This window comes from Bos taurus, chromosome 18 (assembly GCF_002263795.3).
Source record: "Bos taurus isolate L1 Dominette 01449 registration number 42190680 breed Hereford chromosome 18, ARS-UCD2.0, whole genome shotgun sequence".
In the NCBI taxonomy this organism is placed as follows: Eukaryota; Metazoa; Chordata; class Mammalia; order Artiodactyla; family Bovidae; genus Bos; species Bos taurus.
Window position 1 is genome coordinate 7,737,187 of NC_037345.1, and position 20,565 is coordinate 7,757,751.

Genomic DNA, 20,565 nt, shown 5'->3' on the forward strand with positions numbered 1-20,565 from the left:
CGATTAGAGATAAAGGGAAATAAAAGAAGAAATTTTTTAGACTTACCTGAAAGATGCAAAGTTTGAAGCTACTTTTGATTGGAAGAAAACATTGTTTCAGTGTAGTTGTGAAGTTGAATTGTTTTAATAGTGGTAACTGACAGGGTGGTTTTTTATGTAATCCTTTATGATCTCAGTTTTAGAATGCTTATCTTAGTTCCAGTCCAAACTTAACCTAATACTGACACTGAAGAGCGCTTACTACTTGAATATTTATTTATTTTTTTTATTTTTTTGTGTGTAATAAAGTTTTATTAAAGTATAAAGGACATAGAGAAAGCTTCTGACATAGACATCAGAAGGGGGTAGAAAGAGTACCCCTACTTGAATATTTAAAGTAATGCTTCTCAGATTTGTCTTCAGAAGGCTCTTAAACAAAGACTGGGAGGAATGTGTAACTTAGAAGCATTTAGGAATGATTCCTTTGGTTCAGTTCAGTTCAGTCGCTCAGTCGTGTCCGACTCTTTGTGACCCCATGAAACGCAGCATGCCAGGCCTCCCTGTCCATCACCATCTCCCAGAGTCCACCCAAACCCATGTCCATTGAGTCGGTGATGCCTTTGGAGTCTCAAATATTGTTTTATATCTCATATATGTGTGTGTGCTTATCTTACATACATTAAAGTGTCACTGATTAGATCTGACACTAGGAAAGGACACAGTCTTTTGACTTACTGGTTACTCCCAACACCTAAAAGCCTTAAAACACATGAATGTTAGTTAGTTTTTTCAGCAAGATGTAGGCTAATCTAATGTTCTTGATAGTCAAGAAGATAGTCCTTTAAATACCACTGTTTTGCAGTGCCTAAATCCAAAGTTTCTCACAGTTGTGTGAACTGTATTTACTAGACTACATATCCATCAACAGAGGCAGACTAAAGAGCAAATGGAAAGGACTCAGGTTGTTGGTGTCCTCAGATTAACACATTTGGGCTCTTTATTTTAAAACATGCATGTGTGGGGACTTGCCTGGTGATCCAGTGGTTAAGAATCCCCCTGACAGTGCCATGGACACAGGTTTGATCCCTGGTCCAGGAAGATCACACATGCTGCATGGCTAAGCCCATGTGCCACAACTACTGAGCCTGTGCTCCACAGTAAGAGAAGCCACTGCAGTGAGAAGCCCACATGCGGTAAAGGAGACCCAGTGCTGCCAAAAAGAATAAGTAAGTAAATAATACATTTTTAAAAATAGGATAAAATATGCATGTTTGAAAGGAGCAAATGAGGGAATAAGAGTATTGTCTATAATACACGGGAAGAGTGCCGGTATTCATTCAGTTCCTTCAACTTGAGGGGGAAACATGTAAATCTATATATTGCCTTACTAATTAATAAACACATTTGTAACTTTGTTCTAAATCCACAAAATCAGAAATAGCAAAGATTGTCACATGAGAAACTCATTATCAAGGCCCTTCCATTAACTTGGTTCCTTCACCATCTAGCAAGTTAATATTACAGGACATAAAGACTACAAAGAAGAAACAACAGAATTTATAACTTTTAGTTTATCATTGAAACAGTCAAATATTTCAGAAAATAAAAAAATATTTTTTAAAAAATTTATCTCCATAAATTCTGAAAGATGTATATATTACCTATGTGAACAAAGACTTTTTTTTTTTTTTTAGCCTAAAGAAGTGAGATTAGCATAGTATGTGTCAATAAGACCTTGTTCCAAGCTTGGCATCTTCTCACTGCTTTTCTTTTTTTTTTTCACATCTTCTTGCAGCTTTTTACTCTGTTTTCTGATGATCCACTGCTTTTTCCTTGTCCCGGGTGAAATATTTGGTTTTATGATTGCATCTCAAAAATGTTGCTGCTTAGGGCTGAATTTGAAACTGATACTTCTCCTACTTTATCTTCTTTTTCCTGTGCTGTAATGAGAAATTTAGTGACTTCAGAAAATGTAGAGCTTGTGCTGCAATAAAAATTTGGCAGAAGTCAGTGCATCTGAGTTAACTTACCACAAAAGGATATCTAACCTTAAAATGCTCCTTAAAGACTTCCCTATTTAAAAAGTGAGCTCTCAAAACTTAAGATTTTATAGTTTGCTTTTTGAGAAGCCATCCAAACTTTGGCAAATGATATTTTAGGAACTGTTTATATTGTCTTAGTTCAGTTTGTGGTAATAGTTTTTGTTTAGCTATATTTGAGAGTCTAGTACTTATTAATGAGTTGTAGGCTGGTATCTTTTTTTTTCTTCACCTTTCCTTTTGGTAAGATATGGTATATTTTAGAACCGTTTAAATCCCATTTCTCTGATGACATATGTGTCTAAGGAGTAAGTTTTCAGATTTCAAGTTCTCCCATTAGCTACTATAATGGTATCTCCCTAACATTCCATTTTCCTGGGATTACATTAGAAAAGTCCATCATGAGGATTTGGTGAATGGCCACAAAACAGAGCCCGAGCAGAGTCATGAACAATATCGGGACCAGTGGTTTTTATCTTGTTAGATTTCTACTTCTCTTCAGAGCACATGCAGATGTTAAATGAAATTGCTAACAGTTCTTTCACATTTTACAGTTAATAGTCCTAACCCTCCTGTGTTGCTGGAAATAAGGCTACTTTATGTTATATCTTCAAGTTAGCACTCCTCAAGTTTAAGTAAGTGAGAAGTTGTTTCATTTTAAGATACATAGGGAAGCAAGGCTTGTAGTTTGAGCCAAATGGGAGGAAAAAAGCCATTTTCACATATATAAAGTATCAATTTTCCAGTGGCTATTAAGGAGGGTCATACATACTGGGCTGCCTCTCAGTATTCACACTGATTTAGTGCAGTGAATGTGAGGAGAGTACTGGTTGAAAAGTAGAGAATTCTGAATTATGCCATTAAATGTAAACACATCAATTTAGCATCTTAGAATTTTCTTGAAAACCTTGCGAAAATAATGCACATTCTCCTAAAGAGAATCAGATTATGCCTACAGCTGTCCCTGGCTCTGACTAAATGAGCCCTACTGTTAACTCTGAGAGAAATGGTCCCAGAGAAAAGCAGGCCTGGAGGGAAATGGAGCAGGTGTCCCCAGGAGGCCCTGAGGGACCAGGTCAAAGCCAAGAGCACTCGTGCTGCCCAGGATGAGGCAGGCGGAACTAATCCCACATGCCCTTTGCCTCTGTGCCAAGGCTTCTGCTCACTCTGGAGCAGAAAGCAGAGCTGTCAGAGAAGCTGCAAACAGGTATTGGATTCTAGATGATTAATTCCCTAAAGCACCTATTCTCACCTGGGCCCTTGTGGCACTTGGCAATGTCTAAAGACATTCTTGATTGTCACAACTGTGAGGGGACCATTGGCATCTAGTGCATAGAGGCCAGAAATGCTGCTGTTTCCCTTTATGCACAAAACAACCCCACACAAAGAACTACCCATCCCTAATGCCAGTAGTGCCAAGGTTGAAAAGTCCTGCCCAAGGGATAGGGCCGGTTGGTGAGGTGGAACTTTAAGCATTGCTGTGGATGCAATGCTTATTTCCAAAGATGCTCGGCCACTGAAATCTTTAAGAAGTGTGTATATTGCAGTGTGATCCCTGGCCTAGGAAGATCCCAGATGCCTCGGGGCAACTAAGCCCATGCGCCACAACTACTGAGCCCGTGTGCAGCAACTACTGAAGCACACCCACCCTAGAGCCCGTGCTCTTCAACAAAAGAAGCCACAGCAATGAGAAGCCCCTACTTGCCGCAACTAGAGAAAGTCCGCACCCAGCAACGAAGACCCAGCATGGTCTAAAATAAAATAAAGCGTGTATGCTGTTTAGAAAGGATGTATTAGAAAAGTTGAGTTCTGGTGGGTGCTTAGTTATATCTCTTTGCAACCCCACGGACTGTAGGCTCCTCTGTCCATGGGATTTCCCAGGCAAGAACACTGGAGTGGGTTGCCGTTTCCTCCTCCAGGGGATCTACCCAGGGAGCGAGCCCACATCTCTTGCATCTCCTGCATTAAGGAGGGTTCTTTACCACTGAGCCACCTGGGTCTTACGTAAAAAAAAAAAAAAAAAGTCTCTTTTAGGACTTCTACTGTAAGCAACTTTTGAAATGTAGAAATTGAAATTCACTTAGATTTTACACTACAAGAGCCAGCATCCAGAGTCAATCTGATCACAAATCTGACAGAAAGAACTGTTCACATTTTGAGTGTCTAGTAATGTTTACTCGGAGAAGGCAATGGCACCTGACTCCAGTACTCTTGCCTGGAAAACCCATGGATGGAGGAGCCTGGTAGGCTGCAGTCCATGAGATCGCTAAGAGTTGGACACAACTGAGTGACTTCACTTTGACTTTTCACTTTCATGCATTGGAGAAGGAAATGGCAACCCACTCCAGTGTTCTTGCCTGGAGAATCCCAGGGACGGGGGAGCCTGGTGGGCTGTTGTCTCTGGGGTCGCACAGAGTCGGAGATGACTGAAGCAACTTAGCAGTAGCAGCAGTGATGTTTACAGGCAAGTTAACTTCACTAAAATGACAGAATCAGGAAGTACCTTAGGTATTAATTCCCTCAATTTTTCCCCCTGACCAGGAATCGAACCTGAATTCCCCTGCACTGGAAGCACAGGGTCTTAACCACTGGAACATCAGGGAAGTCCCTAACCCCTCATTTTATAGGACAGAGTCAATTTAAAAATGTCTAGTTTTCAGCTCCTAGGGAAAAAAAAGATGATGGTGCTAGTTTTAGTTATTGAGTTACTTTAGACTGTGTTCAGGAAGATATACAATAGCTTTGATCTGCTAGATTAAACTTGAGAAGTAAATTTTTTGCTGTAACACCTCAGGATGACACACCACCAGTCTGAGAGACATGGCATAAGTCTGGAGAGCAATCATGTTTAGACTGCTGCGGTGGAAATTCAGGCAAAACAGAATGAGAAGAAGGGCCAGGCAATGAAGATGGCCCATGAACTGATGGACAGGCATCCCAACCAAGGACCCCGAAGTTGACAAGTTAGGGAGGTGAGCTTTTTAAAGAGTCCACATGACAACTGGCCATGCCCACAGGATTTCTAAATGATTCTGAACAGCCAGGCATTCATTAAAGGGAAATGATCCAGCTATCTGTATTTGATCCAATCACGACATTCTGGAAAACCACAAATCTCTGTGAGCGTTTTACATACATTACCTCCTCGTCTTCACCACATCCTGTGTCTGAAATTATTCCCATCTAACAGGAAGGAAAGACATTCCTAAGTCCTCCTTCCTTGCCCTACATGATTCTTTCCACCCAGCACTCCAGCTGTTTCTTCACCTTGGAGATAAGTTGGCACCTTCAGATGCCCAAGCTGCACACCTGAACCCAAACTCTGTTGATGAGTTTCTTCTTGGGTCACAGGAGAAAATGAGCCCTGAGCCTCATGAATTTGCTCAGGATAAAAGGAGGCAATACCCAGAAGAAGCTCTCAACACTTAGAATAGTGCCTTGCCAATTCAAGTGGAATTATTGTGTCACGTGATGGGTTAGTGGTACTCGGGTCAGAGTTTAGCCTGGGCCTCAAGGGCATGGCACAGAACCTCTCCTGGCTCCAGGGCCGCAGTTAGCCTGGCAGACAGTGGGTGAGTGTTGCCTGTGGTACCAGCAAACTCTCTTGTCTGCCCACAGCCACGGGAGCCCCTGTTTCTTCCTCATCTGGCTTCTCAGGAGCCCCTAAACCGCAGCACCAAGGCTGCACTTGAACCCAAGCCCAGACACCCCAAAAAGTCCCAGGTGTGAGGACTCCAATTGTGCAGCTCAGCCTGCTTGGCCAGCCGGGGGAGCCTGCATAGAGATGGGCTGGGGCTCCAGCACTTAGGAGAGGGAGAGATTGAAAGCAAAGTAGATCTAGTCCAGACTAAAAAGAACAAAGCTAAAAATGAGAGGAAGTCTCCTCGAGTAGCCAAAGCTCGCCATACTTGTCCAAACATTGCCGGGTCTTATTCTGACTTAATCTTCCCCTCGCCCTTGTCACCCCATCACTGTCAGATCTACACTCTCCCAGGTGTCCAGTCCCTCCGGCCCGGCACTTGCTCAGCAGCACTCCCAGAACTCAGTGTGGCCTCCCCTAGGAGGTGAGGCTCTGCAGAGGAGCCCTGTGTTGGGAGCAGCCACACTTCCACTTGGTGATTTTTTAAATTTCCAGAAAAATAGGAGTTTGGAAAGTTTTACTAATGATACAAATTAACAGAATAAAAGATGAAACACAGAGCCCTCCATGTTTGGCTTGAGAATCGATCCCTGGGTCTGGAAGATCCCCTGGAGCAGGGAATGGCAACCCACTCTAGTATTCTCGCTGGAGAATTCCACAGACAGAAGAGCCTGGCAGGCTACAGTTCAGGGGGTGGCAAAGAGTTGGACACAACTGAGGGACTAACAACAACACATAAGAACCAAAACTTAATTTGAGGTCATCACCTGGAGGTAGGAAGAGGGTGACTGGGACTGAATTATAACATGTTGACTCCTTAAAATGGAAGGATTTTTGTTACTGGCCTAGATTTTTGTTATTGCATTCTAGTAAACATTTAGCATTTATCTAGATAGACTAGGATATCAAAGACCAGTTTGAACGTCCTGATTTAATCTGACTAAAAACTGGGACAAGGCCTAAAGTGACTTTGTCCAGAGAAGCAAGCCAAACTTCCTCGGCCAACACAAATAAGATACTAGAGGGACTTTATCAGGTATTTGAATAATTACCTAAAGAAATAGACACTTTCATAATTAAAAAAAAAACTAGTTGATTAAAAAAAAAATTTTAAGATACTAAAACCAACACGGGGTGGCAAAGAGTCGAACATGACTGAACAACAACAAACCTTTAACTAAATCTCAATTCTAAATTATTATATGTTTATCCCCAAAGGTATAGAATATATAACCCTTATCTCAAGAAGTGAGTTTTTCTTAAGAAAAAAAAAAAGTTCTTTCTGTTGTCACTTGTATCAGTTCAAACTGTGGCAAGATCTCAACTGGTAAGTAGCCCTGGGCTGAGCAAGTGCGCTCTGTCCCTCGTTCATACTGGTAGATACTTTTCCCTCCCAAGCAAACACTTTGACAGGTGTATACACAGTGAGCTTATTCATTATTCTGCAGCCTACAAAGAAGGACTTGGAAAAAACCACTGACTCAGGTAGGCAGGTTGCCAGAGCTGGACAGTGCTCAAGCAGCACTGGGTCCGACACCCCCAGTGTGCAGACACGGGGGGAAATCGGGACCTCTTCTTGGACGTGAATTCAGATGGTTTCTTCATTCAGACGAGAAAGGGTGAGTAGAACCTGAAAAGTGCTTCTAGTCTGTAAAGTGTCCAACCTCAAAAGGCAAAATACACCTTTAAATGACTATTGTACTGTAATCATTCCTGCATTTCTGGTGTTTTGTAAAGACAAACCAACAAAACTAAACTTAAACAGACAAGACATTACAAAGACCAGTTATGGAAAGCAGATGTTTACAAATAGCCATATATTCTGTCTGCCCATCACTTAGGAAATGGAAAGCCTACAGTTCAAGTATAATATACTTTAAGCAAATGCAAACTATATAATTACAGAGCAGCTAAATGGCTTTTCACATTACAAAATTGTTCTTCACAGCATCTCTCTGCATAGCATTGTCACTTCACATTTAAAATATAACTTATTTACAAACGTTTAATTTATACACAACTTCAGGAAATGTGCACTGGAGTAAAATGAGGGGGTAGGAAAGATGGAAGAAGGAAGAAAGTCACACCTCCATCCCATAACTCTGTCTGGGGATGTCAAGTTCCCAAATAGTAGATGTAAGACTTGAAGAAGCATGTGTGCTAACAATAATCACAGTGACATTTAAAAAATAATAATTATTCTCAACCTGCCTCTCACGATGAATTTTGTAGAAAGGTAGCCAAAACCTCCCAGACACAGACTAACATGAGGCTCTAAGTATATGAAATCTGGGACACATAAGATACAATGGATATGGCACATCCATCCATCCAATATCAATATAAGGATATGCCACCCTGGACACAGGAAATTCATCTGGACACAGGCTGGAATTTTATCTTACAACACTGTTTCAATTAAAGCAGATCTCTGTTGCAAGAGAAAATGTGGTAACTGATAGACCATCTGCCAGGTTCAAAGGATCAGGGAACGATTTGGTCTCAATAAGCCCAGGACGCCTGGCTTGAAGCACTGGGGTTCAGGGGCTGACCTGCTTCCCCACCATCCGCTTGTCTTCCAGGGCACAGATAAGCCAGGCTGAGGCTGAGACTGGCACAACCAGTGTGCGTTTTGTAAATGGCTAAGCAACAGAAGCAGGTAACACCAAAATGTGGAGGTTTTGAGAGTACATCAAAATCCGTACTATGAGGTTCAGCTGTCCCTGATCTACCACCAAAAAAGGACCAGGGGAGAGAGGGAGAGAAGAGTGTGCGAGATGAAGAGGAGAAGGAGAAAGAGAAAGAGACTGGGGTGGGGCAGAAGGGAGACAGGGGAGAGAAGATGAACCATGTTCAGACGCTGCTTGTTCCCAGGGAATTATATTGTAGCAGCTCAAAGGAGTCTGTGAGTGGAAATGGGAATAACAACTCTGCTCACTGTGAGGGACGGCAAGAGAGGTCTTGAGAACACTTTGGTCTCCAACATTTGGGGCCTGTTTTCCTGCTTGGCCTCTGTGAGGACGCGCTTTGGGGTTTTCATGGGAGGTCTGGGCTCCCTGGCTTTGAGTCTGGCTTTGTAGTTCCTCGCTCCTTGTTTCTGCAAAAGCTGGAAGGTGGCAAGATAGCAGGGAGGGCACAGCAGGTTTTTCTCAGGCAGGCGGGACCAGTGCAGGCAGCAGGGCTCAGGCTCGGGCAGCAGGGGCGTCCGGGCCACCGGGGTGAGGAAAGGCTGCATGTCCTTGACTCTGTGGTGCCTGGCCAGCTCAGTGGGCTGCTTTTCGCCTGCCCCATCAACCGCTTTCACTCCATAGGCATAAGCCACACACTCATCCTTTTCCACACTCAGCCCCTTCTCTTCTGGCCGCAAGAAAAAGTTCTTAGTCTTCTTACCCAGAACATCCAAGCCATCTGGGGGCGAAGACTTCAAGGGAGGGAGGACTAAAAGGGCTTTGGAAGTCAGGGAGTCTGAGGCGGGGAGAATTCTGTCGGTGCCTCTCCAGGGCCTTCTGGGGTCCTTGCCCCTAACGGTCTCCGGGGTGGCCCAGTCTTCCAGGCACCAAATGAACTCCTTTATTTGCAGACTTTTCTTCTCTCCCTGACTGTAGGTGGGAAAGCAGATTTTGTTAACTTCCCTGGAGGTCGTAGTGGAGCCTGGGGGGATGCCTGGGGTCTGGGAGAGGCTGCCTCCATCCTTCTCTGGGCCTGCCTCGGCTGGAGCTGGAGCTGAAGCCCCAGACTCCAACTTCCCGCCCTCTGACTGAGGCCTGGCCTCCAGGCTCCCATGGGAGAGATTGACACAGAGTAAGCAGCTGCTGGCACTTTCTCCCACCCTCGCCTTCTTAAGCTTCTTCCTGGGCCAGATGCAGGCAGTTGGAGAAATCTGTCCCCAGCCTCGGACCTGCAGATAAAGCAGTGTGTTACTCTCAGCCTAGCTGCCCCCACTGTGGACACATCCCCATTTTGACTCTCCTATTTGAATCAATATTTTTCTTCGGATTGACTTAATTTAACTTTTCATGCTTAGTTTAGCCTCCTACTACGCCATAGTATTTGTAATAGTATTTGTAAAGACTAAAATACTAAGCGATAGTATCTATCAGCACACTGATGTGCTGACTATATATATTTTTAGATGTGTATTAAAATAAATTCAGAACTATTAAAATAAAATCAAAACCATACTTGTCCCGCCTGCCAGGCTTTCTTGTACTGCAGGCTCTCTGCGCTTGCCTGCACCAAAGAAGGCTGTGTGAGGATATAACCAAAAAAACGGTTCCCACCAAGAAACCGACCATGTTGGCACCCAGATCTCGAACATTCCTCCCAAACTGTAAGAAATAAATGTCTGCTGCTTAAGCTGCCCAGCCTACAGTATTCTCTTCTAGCAGCCCGAACTGAGACAGGGCTGGAGCATCTCCTGTGGTGGGAGCCACCCCGAGCATTCTACAATGTGGAGCAGCACCCCAGCCTCAACCCCAGTACATCCAGAGACACCCCTCTCCCCTCCCAGCCCTAGCTGTGACACTGCCAAGCAATCAGACCAATTCCCTTATATTTCATTATTGATTCTAAGAATAGTTTAAGAATAAACCACAGGATTCTGCATAGAACCACCAGGATAGAAATCTCTGGTCTCCTGGGGAGTTAAGTAGCAGGAGTTAAGTTAAGTAGCTTGAGTTAAGGGAATTGTGTTCTGGAGTCCAGAAAAGCTCAGTTCAAGCTCCTGCCTTGACCACCGCCTGGGAGATTTTGACACATTTCATTTTTGGTGCTTTGGTTTCCTTTTCCAAAAAGTGAGGCTATTCATAACACCTGAGAGGGTGAATGAATTGATGTATGTGAAGCATTTAGTACTGTGTATTTAGTATTTATGACCATACAGAATGGTCATAAATACTCAATAAAAGGTACTGCTATTATCATCATTAATATTCTACCTCTGTTTCAGAGGTTTCTGTTCCTTGCTTACACATTTTTTTTTTGGCAACAGTAACTATTTATGAAAATAGTAAAAGGCTTGTATCAAAACCCTAACATGCACAAGACCTAACTCAAGAAAATACTCACTGCTTCTTCCCATCCAGTTCCAATGACAAACTCTTTGGCTTTTTTATCTTGTTCAAGTGTAATGTCACTGATATTGAGAAGACAACAAACATGATTCTTTTCACTTCTTTCATCTGGACAAGTATAGATTAATTCAGTTTCTTCTGTGCTTTCAATTTCATAATTTTCACTATTTTCTAATTCAGTCTCATTTTTGTGACCGAAATCCATTACTGTGATGGTTGCTTAAAGTCTTTAACATCTTCTTCCTGTGGTTTAAAATGCAAATGGAACTTAGCTTTTAATACTGCTTTGTTTCTTTTAAAAAACCAATTCAATAACTCAGGTGAAACATCGTCAAGACACGTTCAGGAATAGACAGAAGAAATATTATGAAACCATCCATTGCCAACTATTGACATTATAAAATATAAAATATAAGGCTAATTTCAAAGACTTATGGATTTAGGACTTCCCTGGTGCTTCCACTGCAGGGGGTATGGGTTCTATCCCTGATCAGGGAACTAAGATCCCGAATGCAGAATAGTGTGGCAAAAAACAAATAAAACACCTGGATTTATTTAAAAGAAAAAAGATTAATTGTCCATTCTTATCTTCCAAACTCATGTAAGAGATGACAAATAGAAATGTGCAAAAAGCAATCAAAGGTCAACTAAAAGGGTGGCTATGTGATTTCTTACCAATTACATGCAGTTTTCCTTCTATTTGGAATGCAAAAATCTGCAGTGGTGTAATACTGATTTTCTGATGGTAAAATTATGCCTTGTTTATAGATTTAAAGTAAATCAGAGCTCGTGTTCTTCCACTTCTGGGCTTCCACAGAGCTTTACAATCTGATTTGGTTTAAGAATCACTGGTATAAAACATACATCAAAATCCATATGTTTCTTAGAAAATCACATCAAGGAAACACAAGGATCACAGTGAAAATGCTCCCATGGGAAAATGCATTTGCAGATGCAACTAGAAAATTGGATTTGGAGTACAAAGCAGGAAGGCACACACATGTATGCCAGAAGATATTAAATTATATGACATACGCTATTGAAGTGGCTAGAACCAAAAAATGTACAAAGAAAAAAATGTTGACTGAGGTCCAAGCAAGCCCCGAAAGTACATGTCTGGATAAACAAGAATAAACCCAAAGAAAAGCTGATCCTTTTCAAGATGAAAAGGCCAAAGGAACTTAAGATATTTAGAAATGAAATAAAGAAGATGAATGAAAATTAAAAAAAGATGAGTGAGACTCTAAGAAACAGAGCCTATGGGAAATTCAGTGTGATACAGAAAATATCTTTTCTAGTAGCATTTAAACAGCAATGGAAGAAAATGATCAGCAAAAAACCCTGTAAATAGGGGCCTTCCCTGGTGGTCCAGTGGCTAAGACTCTGTACTCCCAATGCAGGGAGCCTGGGTTCAATCCCTGGTCAGGGAGTTGGATCCCACATGTTGTAACTAAGACCTGGCACAGCCAAATAAATAGATAAATAATTTTTTTCAAAAGCCTGTAAAATAGCTTACTATTTTACCAATTGAACATAAGTCATCATGATTTGCTTCAAAATAATCCTGCAAGGGGGTGGGGGTGGTTGGTTGTGGTTAGAGAACAAGGAAATAAAAAAAGCCACAAATTCTGTTTGTTGTAGAAGAGTATGAGGACATTGAGGTTAACTGCACTATTCACTGTACTTTTGGGTCACTGTGAAATTTTACATAATAAAATGTGTTTTTTTTTTCAAGCCATCATGTTAACAGAATGGTTCAAGAAATAAAACAGGATAACAGTGGAGGTGAGCAAAGCATGAATTTTGATCTTAAGCAAACTGAATAAATGTATCAAAGAACAGATTTCATGGTTTGGATAATTTAATTGGGGTAAAGACCTTGAACAGGGACTTATTTAAAGAGATGTACCAAAAGGTAGGAAAAAAACTCAGAAAAAAATTGGAGAATATAGTTTATGAAGATGATTTGGAAAAGTGAAAGTTCCTCAGTTGTGTCTGACTCTTTGTGACCCCATGGGCTATACAGTCCATGGAATTCTCTAGGCCAGAATACTGGAGTGGGTAGCCTTTCCCTTCTCCAAGGGATCTTCCCAACCCAGGGATTGAACCCAGGATTCACTCATTATAGGTGGAGTCTTTACCAGCTGAGCCACAGGGGAAGATTTGGAGACACTCCATAAATAACTGGCCAATTATTCTTTAAGTGAAAGGACTCAAGGCCTTCTCATTGAATTTACTGAATACAAAAGAAGGCATTGGAAATGCAGGAGGAAAAGAAAAAACACAGACATTACCTTTAGGATCTCCAACCCCACGTTGTGATGATGTCATTTGTTAATGAACTGAGAAGTACAGAGACTACCAAATGCCTCTTTGTTAGACATCTGGCAAACTCAATGGAGCTTTGACACCCTAACCAATCTGTAACTTAGAATACGAACTGCCCTGCTCCTGAAAGGAACAAAGACTTCATTACCACTGCTGCTGCTGCTGCTAAGTCGCTTCAGTCGTGTCCAACTCTGTGCAACCCTATAGATGGCAGCCCACCAGGCCCGTTGTCCCTGGGATTCTCCAGGCAAGAATACTGGAGTGGGTTGCCATTTCCTTCTCCAATGCATGAAAGTGAAAAGTCAAAGTGAAGTCGCTCAGTCGTGTCCGACTCTTAGTGACCCATGGACTGCAGCCTACCAGGATCCTCCGTCCATGGGATTTTCCAGACAAGAGTACTGGAGTGGGGTGCCATTGCCTTCTCCACTGGTCAGTGGCAAAGACACACCAATATTACAGCAGAGGCCAGAGAAAGGACATTATCTTCTGTTGCTACTCTTACAGATATGTTGTATAAAAGTTAAAATGAGGACCAGTTTTATCATATGTGGGTTTGGTTTTGTTTTTAATGGATTATGTTTTTGGTGTCATGTCTAATAACACTTTGCCTAACCACAGGTCATAAAGATTTTCTGTATTTAATTTTCAAAGTTATATAGTTTTATGGTTTATATTTAGGTCTATGATCCATTTTGAATTAAGTTTTTGAATATAAACAGCCAGTGGTTGCAACATTCTTGTTCAAAGATTATTCTTCCTGCATTTAATTTTTTTTTTTTTTGGTCAAAAATCAATTGGCTATGTTTATTTGGCAAGAGAAATATCAATAACCTCAGACATGCAGATGACACCACCCTTATGGCAGAAAGTGAAGAAGAACTAAAGAGCCTCTTGATGCAAGTGAAAGAGGAGAGTGAAAAAGTAGGCTTAAAGCTCAACATTCAGAAAATGAAGATCATGGCATCCGGTCCCATTACTTCATGGGAAATAGATGGGGAAACAGTGGAAACAGTGTCAGACTTTATTTTTCTGGGCTCCAAAATCACTGCAGATGGTGACTGCAGCCATGAAATTAAGACGCTTACTCCTTGGAAGAAAAGTTATGACCAACCTAGACAGCATATTCAAAAACAAAGACATTACTTTGCCAACAAAGGTCTGTCTAGTCAAGGCAATGGTTTCTCCAGTAGTCATGTATGGCTGTGAGAGCTGGACTATAAAGAAAGCTGATTGCCAAAGAATTGATGCTTTTGAACTGTGGTGTTGGAGAAGACTCTTGAGAGTCCCTTGGACTGCAAGGAGATCCAACCAGTCCATCTTAAAGGAGATCAGTCCTGAGTGTTCATTGGAAGGACTGATATTGAAGCTGAAACTCCAATACTTTGGCCACCTGATGTGAAGAGCTGACTCATTTGAAAAGACTCTGATCCTGGGAAAGATTGAAGGCAGGAGAAGAAGGGGACGACAGAGGATGAGATGGTTGGATGGCATCACCGACTCAATGGATATGAGTCTGGGTAAACTCCGGGGGTTGGTGATGGACAGGGAAAGCCTGGCATGCTGCAATTCATGGGGTTGCAAAGACTCGGACACAACTGAGCAACTGAACTGATATTTATTTGGGTATATTTTAGAACACCCTATTCTGGCCCATTGACCTGTGTCTCTCCATTCACCAATATCATATTGATTCCTATCAGAGATCAGATCAGTCGCTCAGTCATGTCCGACTCTTTGTGACCCCATGAATCGCAGCACACCAGGCCTCCCTGTCCATCACCAACTCCTGGAGTTCACTGAGACTCACATCCATCGAGTCAGTGATGCCATCCAGCCATCTCATCCTCTGTCGTCCCCTTCTCCTCCTGCCCCAATCCCTCAATTATCCTGCTCCAGATTCATATCTTGATATTCAACAGTTACTCCTCCAACTTCTTTGAGATTGTCTATCTATTCTTGGACCTTGTATTTTGTATTTTCATAAATGTTTCTGAATCTAGAAAACTGAAAACAGTTTTAAGAAAATAATTATAATGTTTTAGTTTTATCTTCAGTTGCTAAGTCGTGTCTGACTCTTTGCGACCCCATGGACTGCAGCACGCCAGGCTTCTCCATCCTCCACTATCTCCTGGAGTTTGCTCAAACCCATGTCCATTGAGTCAGTGATGCCATCCAACCATCTCATCCTCTGTCCCCAAATCTAGGACTTTTCCATTCCCATAGCCCCTGGACTCTATTTTTAAAGACCACAAATGTTCTTATTTTAGGTAGTGACATTTATAATATACGTAAAGGTCATTTGCTTCGTACATCACCTCTGATGATACCAGACCAGTGTGGTACCAAGATGCTACTATTGGTCCCCCAAATCTTTCTTCCTTTTCCTTTTGGAGATAGAGAAGCATTATCTACATTTCTCCTTGAAGTTAAGCAGTGCCTTGTGACTTATTTCGGCTAATAACAGGACTGAAATCATGAGTCACTTCTAGGCAGAAGTACCTAAAAGCCAGTGATTCCCCACATCTGCCATCATATTTTGCCATCACAGTTGGCAAAAGAGTTGGACACGACTTTGCACCTAAACAACAACAACAGTAATACACACACTTGGGCACATGCACTTCAGAAACTGCAGCACAAGGGCTCAGTAGTTGTGGTTTACCGGCTTTAGAGCTCAGGCTCAGTAATTGTGGTTCATGGGCTTAGTTGCTCTGTGGCTTGTGGAATCTCCCTGGACCAGAGATCAAACCCCTGTCTCTTGTATTGGCAGGCAGATTCTTATTCACTGTACCACCAGGTAAGTCCCAAGGACCATTCTTCAAAAGACTATGTAATTATGGGTACCAATTGGTTGACCCGATGACAGGGAAACAATCTTGGTTTACTGGGAGGGGCCTAATCTAAATGATGTGCTGTACTTAGTCACTCAGTCGTGTCTGACTCTGTGACTCCATGGACTGTAGCCCACCAGGCTCTTCTGTCCATGGGGATTCCCCAGGCAAGGATACTGGAGTGGGTTGCCATGCCCTTCTTCAGGAAATCTAATGATATGTGTCCCTTAAAAGCAGAGAGTTTTCTTTGGCTAGCAGCAGGAGCAGCAGCAGCAGAAGTCAGAGAGCTAAAGCATGAGAGAGGAATTTGAGACATCTTACTGACTGAAGAAGGCGGGCACTCTTTCTTTTTGCCATTATCTTTGCCACATTTCTGCTATCACTCATCCTTATAATCAGACTACAAATGGCTACCCTCAATTCCTATACCTCATAGCTCAGTCGGTAAAGAATTTGCCTGCAATGCAGGAGACCTGGGTTGGATTCCAGGGTCAGGAAGATCCCCTGGAGAAGGAAATGGCAACCCACTCCAGTATTCTCACCTGGAGAATCCCTTGGACAGAGGAGCCTGGCAGGCTACAGTCCATGGGGTCACAAGAGTCCGACACAACTTAGTGACTAAACCACCATGTTAATTATCTGTGCTTTATTCTTCTTACATGCCCACAGAGCACAGCAGCTTTGATTATTCATAGAATGATTCCTAGAAGCACAGTTTCTACAACCATCCCTCCCTATCAGAACATTTCACTCCAATCCCAGTCTCCAACTCTTCTGCTTTTTCCAGTCACATTCATTACTCATTAAGTGTTCATTAGCACTGGTGGTGGTTGTTCAGTTGCTAAGTCCTGTCGACTCTTTGTGACCCCTCCATAGACTGCAGCATGCCAGGCTCCTCCGCGCTCCACTATCTCCCAGTTCAGTTCAGTTGCTCAGTCGTGTCCGACTCTTTGCGACCCCGTGGACTGCAGTATTCCGGGCCTCCCTGTCCATCACCAACTCCCGTGGTTTACTCAAACTCATGTCCATCGAGTCGGTGATACCATCCAACCATCTCATCCTCTGTCTCCCCTTCTCCTGCCTTCGATCTTTCCCAGCATCAGAGGTCTTTTCATGTCCATGGAGTAGTCGTTGCTATTTGACCATCCCATCCTCTGCCACCCGCTTCTCCTTCTGCCTAGCAAGGGTAGTAAAATGGTAAAGCAACCCCAGTCTTCCCAGCTCTCACACAGCATACAATGTACAGGAAAATTCAAGTCTTCAAACACGCAACTCTTGCCACCTGTTTCCAAAAGCCCAGGCACTTGACAGCGTGGCTCCCTACCCTTCTTCCAAGACCTTTCTTTCTTCCTCCTCTCGGCCCTTCCCTTCCTCCAGCATCCTACCTGGCCACAAAAGATGCCTCCCCTTCTTTCAATAGCTATGCCCTCCAGCGAGGCGCCCCCACCAACCCTACCCCTTCCTCCAAGGGCCGCTCTCTCATAGGGCTCCGCCCTTTCAGCGGCTCCTCCCACTGCCCCACCCACTCCGCACCCCTCCCCCCCAGGCCCTGCCCACTCCTCTCCAGGCCCAGCTTCTCCTCTTCCTTTTACCTCCCCGCCTCAGAAGGCAGCTCCCTTCCCAACTGGGCAAGGCGTCTCGCTCTGCCGCCGGTGGAGCAGTCTGGGGCCTCGACCCGGAGGCGGGGAAGCGGCCCGGCCGCTCACACCCTCCTGAGGGGCCAGCGGGGTGGAAGGACCCGGGCAGGTTAGTCCCCGCCGGCGGGCTACAGGGGCGGTTGCCCTGCGTTACAGACGCGCTGGGGGCGGGGCGATGGGCGGTCCCTGGAGGGGGAGGGAGGGGATTCGCGGCGGAAGTGACGTATTTTCGCCCCGCGCAACAAAGCTCAGCGCGGGAAGCGGCTCTGAGTGACCGCGGTTGGCGCGTGCTCCCGACAGCCTGTGCGCGCCCGCCAACCTTCCACCGGCGCGTGAGGCGCTCACAACTCGTGAGCGCGCGGGAGGTCACATGGCGAGGTACTGTGTCCCCTTAGGCGCCCGTCAGGCCTTGGAGTTAGAAAACGAGGACTCAGCTTCCCCTCAGAGAGCCAGGGTCTCGCCCTCAGCACCGTTGCTCGTGGCGCGGTTGGTTCTGTGATGACGGGTGGATAGTAGCATCCCTGGCCTCTACCCACGAGGTACCAGATGAACGAAATTGTCCCCAGATTTTGCCAACTGTCCCCAAATTGCCCTTCCCCACATAAGGACTGTGCCGGGGCGGCACAGGCCAGAAACTTAACAGTCGGCGTTTAAGCCGCTTACTTGACTGGGCGGGACTAGTTTGAACCCAAGTCTTGTAGTAGTGCAACCTGTGAAGTGGGCGTTGGCATATTTTCTACAGATGTCAAAAATAGCCCCACGTCGTTAAATCAGCTGAGGAACTCAGTGGAAGGTCCCCTTCTACTCCCCTCCCACTTTTGGTGCTAGTACTTTCGAGCATCCCAAGGTGCAGCCAGGAATGGGAAACTGCCCCAAATCAGGCATTCATGGTGGTTCAGTTCTGGTTCCAAAGCCTTTCTGCTTTTAAAAGTGTAACTGTTACTGCTTGAGAAATATCAGCCTTTTATACCACTGTGATTAAAAGCTGTTTGGGCTACCCTGATGACTAAGATGGTAAAGAGTCTGTCTGCAGTGCAGGAGACCCTGTTCGATCCCTGGGTTTGGAAAGAGCCCCTTGAGAAGGAAATGGCAACCCACTCCAGTATTCTTGCCTAGTAAAATTCCATGGACAGAGGAGCTTGGCAGGCTACAGCCCATGGGGTCTCAAAAGAGTCCAAGGTGATTGACATACACTATATTAATTACAAAGCCTATCAATTGTATGGAAAGACCATTTTTATGATATAAATACGACATTCTAAGACCTTAGAACAACATACTTTTCTAGACTATGATTACTTATTAAGGTATTCTTTAACTAAAAATATACTTTTGGATCTTTTGTATTTTATAACCTGTAATGAATAGTATTTCTGCATACTTCTAAGAACTATGAAAAACTGCATGCCTCATTCCACATTTTTTGTGTTAAAACATAAAGTTTTCAATTATATTTTCTTTTTTACGTGACTGACCCACATGGAATATCACTTCTTTAAACCAGGGATTGAACCTGGGCCCCTGCAGTGAAAGCCCAGAGTCATAACCACTGGGACATCAGGAAGTTCCCAATCATAAATGTTAAAGGATGTAACATCCAGATGATCAAAATACATGAAAAAAATGGATAATTTTGTTCTCACTTTGGCAGCACATATGCTAAAATTGGAATAAGAGAGATATTAGTGTGGTCACTGCGCAAGGATGACATGCAAGTTTGTGAAGCATTCTATATATACTTTTTTAATTGTAAAGGAAAAAACTATATAAAGTGAAAGAAAAAAATGCAAATTTTTCTTTTGATTTTTCCCCTTAAATTCATAACTGTATTTTTATTTTATCCACATAATTTCATCCTAACATAACACAAAAATATAATTTGAAAATGAAATTTAAAAAATTTTCCTAAGACTGTAAAGCTAAAACAACTAAATTTGTTTTCAGATACGTAATCACCTTTATTTCTACTCAGCAAATAATAGGAGTGTATTCCTTGTGTTTACAAATAGTAAACAAAAGATGTTACTGACTGTACAAAATACAGGGCTGTTCTCTCATCAATTCATGTATCTATAGGAAAATATTACATATTACCAGAATGAGAGATTCAGTCTCAATTTTATTCATTTTTTTTCATAGATGTAAGCTGAGTGAAATAACTTGTTCATAGGAAGACACACATGAAAGGGATTTTGTCATTGCCGTATCTCTTAACTTCAGCAGACAGTTTGGTTAGGAAGGACCTCGAGTTCTGTTGAAAATGGAAAATTTTGAAACCACCTGACTAGCAGGATTTGTTACCCCACTCATTAAAACTATATTCTCAGTTTCTGGGAAGTATACCAAAAGTCTTTTAACTAAGATTTATTAAATGACTGTTAAACATGTTGACTGAAAGCACCTTGCCCTAAGTACATGTGGAAGTTGGAAGATGTGGCAACTGATGAGCTTCACACTAATTATGCCTGCATACCCCTTTTAAAGGCTTGTAATCACCACTGAGGCCTAGCAAGTAGAAGTTTGATAGCATGACTGAGCAGAAACAAATGGATAAGTGCGTTTAGCTAGTCATGTTTATAAAATGCCGAAGTAGAGATGGAATCAAGATACAAAAGTTCTTGTAGAATAAGATCTCAGAGTTGGCAAAGGGGTGTTTTAAAAACACCAAAATGGTGGCAGGAGGTATACAGAAGCTTTCCATTCAGTTTTGAACCTATATCTAACCCTAAAAAAAAAAAAAAGTCCACTTAAAACGGGTGGAGGAAGTAGTCAATAGTAAAACCATGTTGCTGGTAAGAAAAAAGTTCATCACAAATATAGATGTATGATTAGGTCTGAAATAATACAGTGATTGTTGAGTAATAAGTTATATACTTAGCATATTTTTAAAAACCGAAAGTGGGTGGTACCCTGACATGTTAGCAGCCCAAAACTGCAGAAATTCAGAAAAATTCTGAAGTTGATTATGCTGAGGTGATCTGAAGTACCAGCCTCATTTTCATACTAGCACGCCTATAGCGAGCCCTCTAGTGGTTTCTT

General features: G+C 42.9%; 2 protein-coding genes and 2 non-coding genes across 8 annotated transcripts in view; 3 read left to right on the top strand and 1 right to left on the bottom strand.

The window, feature by feature from the left end:
- Nucleotides 1–1,520: 1,520 nt before the first annotated feature.
- On the bottom strand, nt 1,521–17,682 carry C18H16orf46 (chromosome 18 C16orf46 homolog). 4 transcript variants are annotated; one of them, XM_024978888.2, is made up of 4 exons: nt 17,482–17,682; nt 10,726–10,973; nt 8,597–9,556; nt 1,521–1,919 (listed from the first exon to the last, which is right to left on the bottom strand). In XM_024978888.2, exons 2-4 carry the CDS (start codon nt 10,933–10,935, stop codon nt 1,896–1,898), a joined length of 1,194 nt encoding a protein of 397 aa, XP_024834656.1. In that variant the 5' UTR covers nt 10,936–10,973; nt 17,482–17,682; the 3' UTR covers nt 1,521–1,895. The 4 variants fall into 4 exon arrangements, with proteins under 4 accessions (XP_024834656.1, XP_024834657.1, XP_005218466.1 ...); XM_024978889.2 differs by having other exon boundaries at nt 1,521–1,963; XM_005218409.5 differs by lacking the exon at nt 1,521–1,919 and having other exon boundaries at nt 7,445–9,556; nt 17,482–17,681.
- Nucleotides 12,088–12,160, top strand: TRNAG-CCC (transfer RNA glycine (anticodon CCC)). Its single transcript has one exon. It is a non-coding gene; the product is annotated as a tRNA-Gly (tRNA).
- A 69-nt stretch (nt 17,683–17,751) lies between the features above and the next one.
- The window catches only part of LOC112442253 (uncharacterized), a 116,097-nt gene continuing 113,283 nt past the window's right edge, over nt 17,752–20,565 (top strand). For both annotated transcript variants that reach the window (XR_009491268.1, XR_009491269.1), the window contains exon 1: nt 17,752–17,904. The gene's annotated coding sequence lies outside the window, so the exon portion shown is untranslated. The remainder of the gene's footprint in view (nt 17,905–20,565) is intronic.
- Nucleotides 19,162–19,265, top strand: LOC112442481 (U6 spliceosomal RNA). The gene has a single exon (XR_003030568.1). It is a non-coding gene; the product is annotated as a U6 spliceosomal RNA (small nuclear RNA).

What these genes read in the sequence shown, in the direction of transcription:
- C18H16orf46 (XM_005218409.5), bottom strand. Translation starts at nt 10,935, where the DNA reads ATGGATTTCGGTCACAAAAATGAGACTGAATTAGAAAATAGTGAAAAT. An exon ending in GAACTGGATGGGAAGAAGCA is followed by an intron (nt 9,557 to 10,725) that starts GTGAGTATTTTC and finishes CTTTATCTGCAG; the next exon opens with GTCCGAGGCTGGGGACAGAT.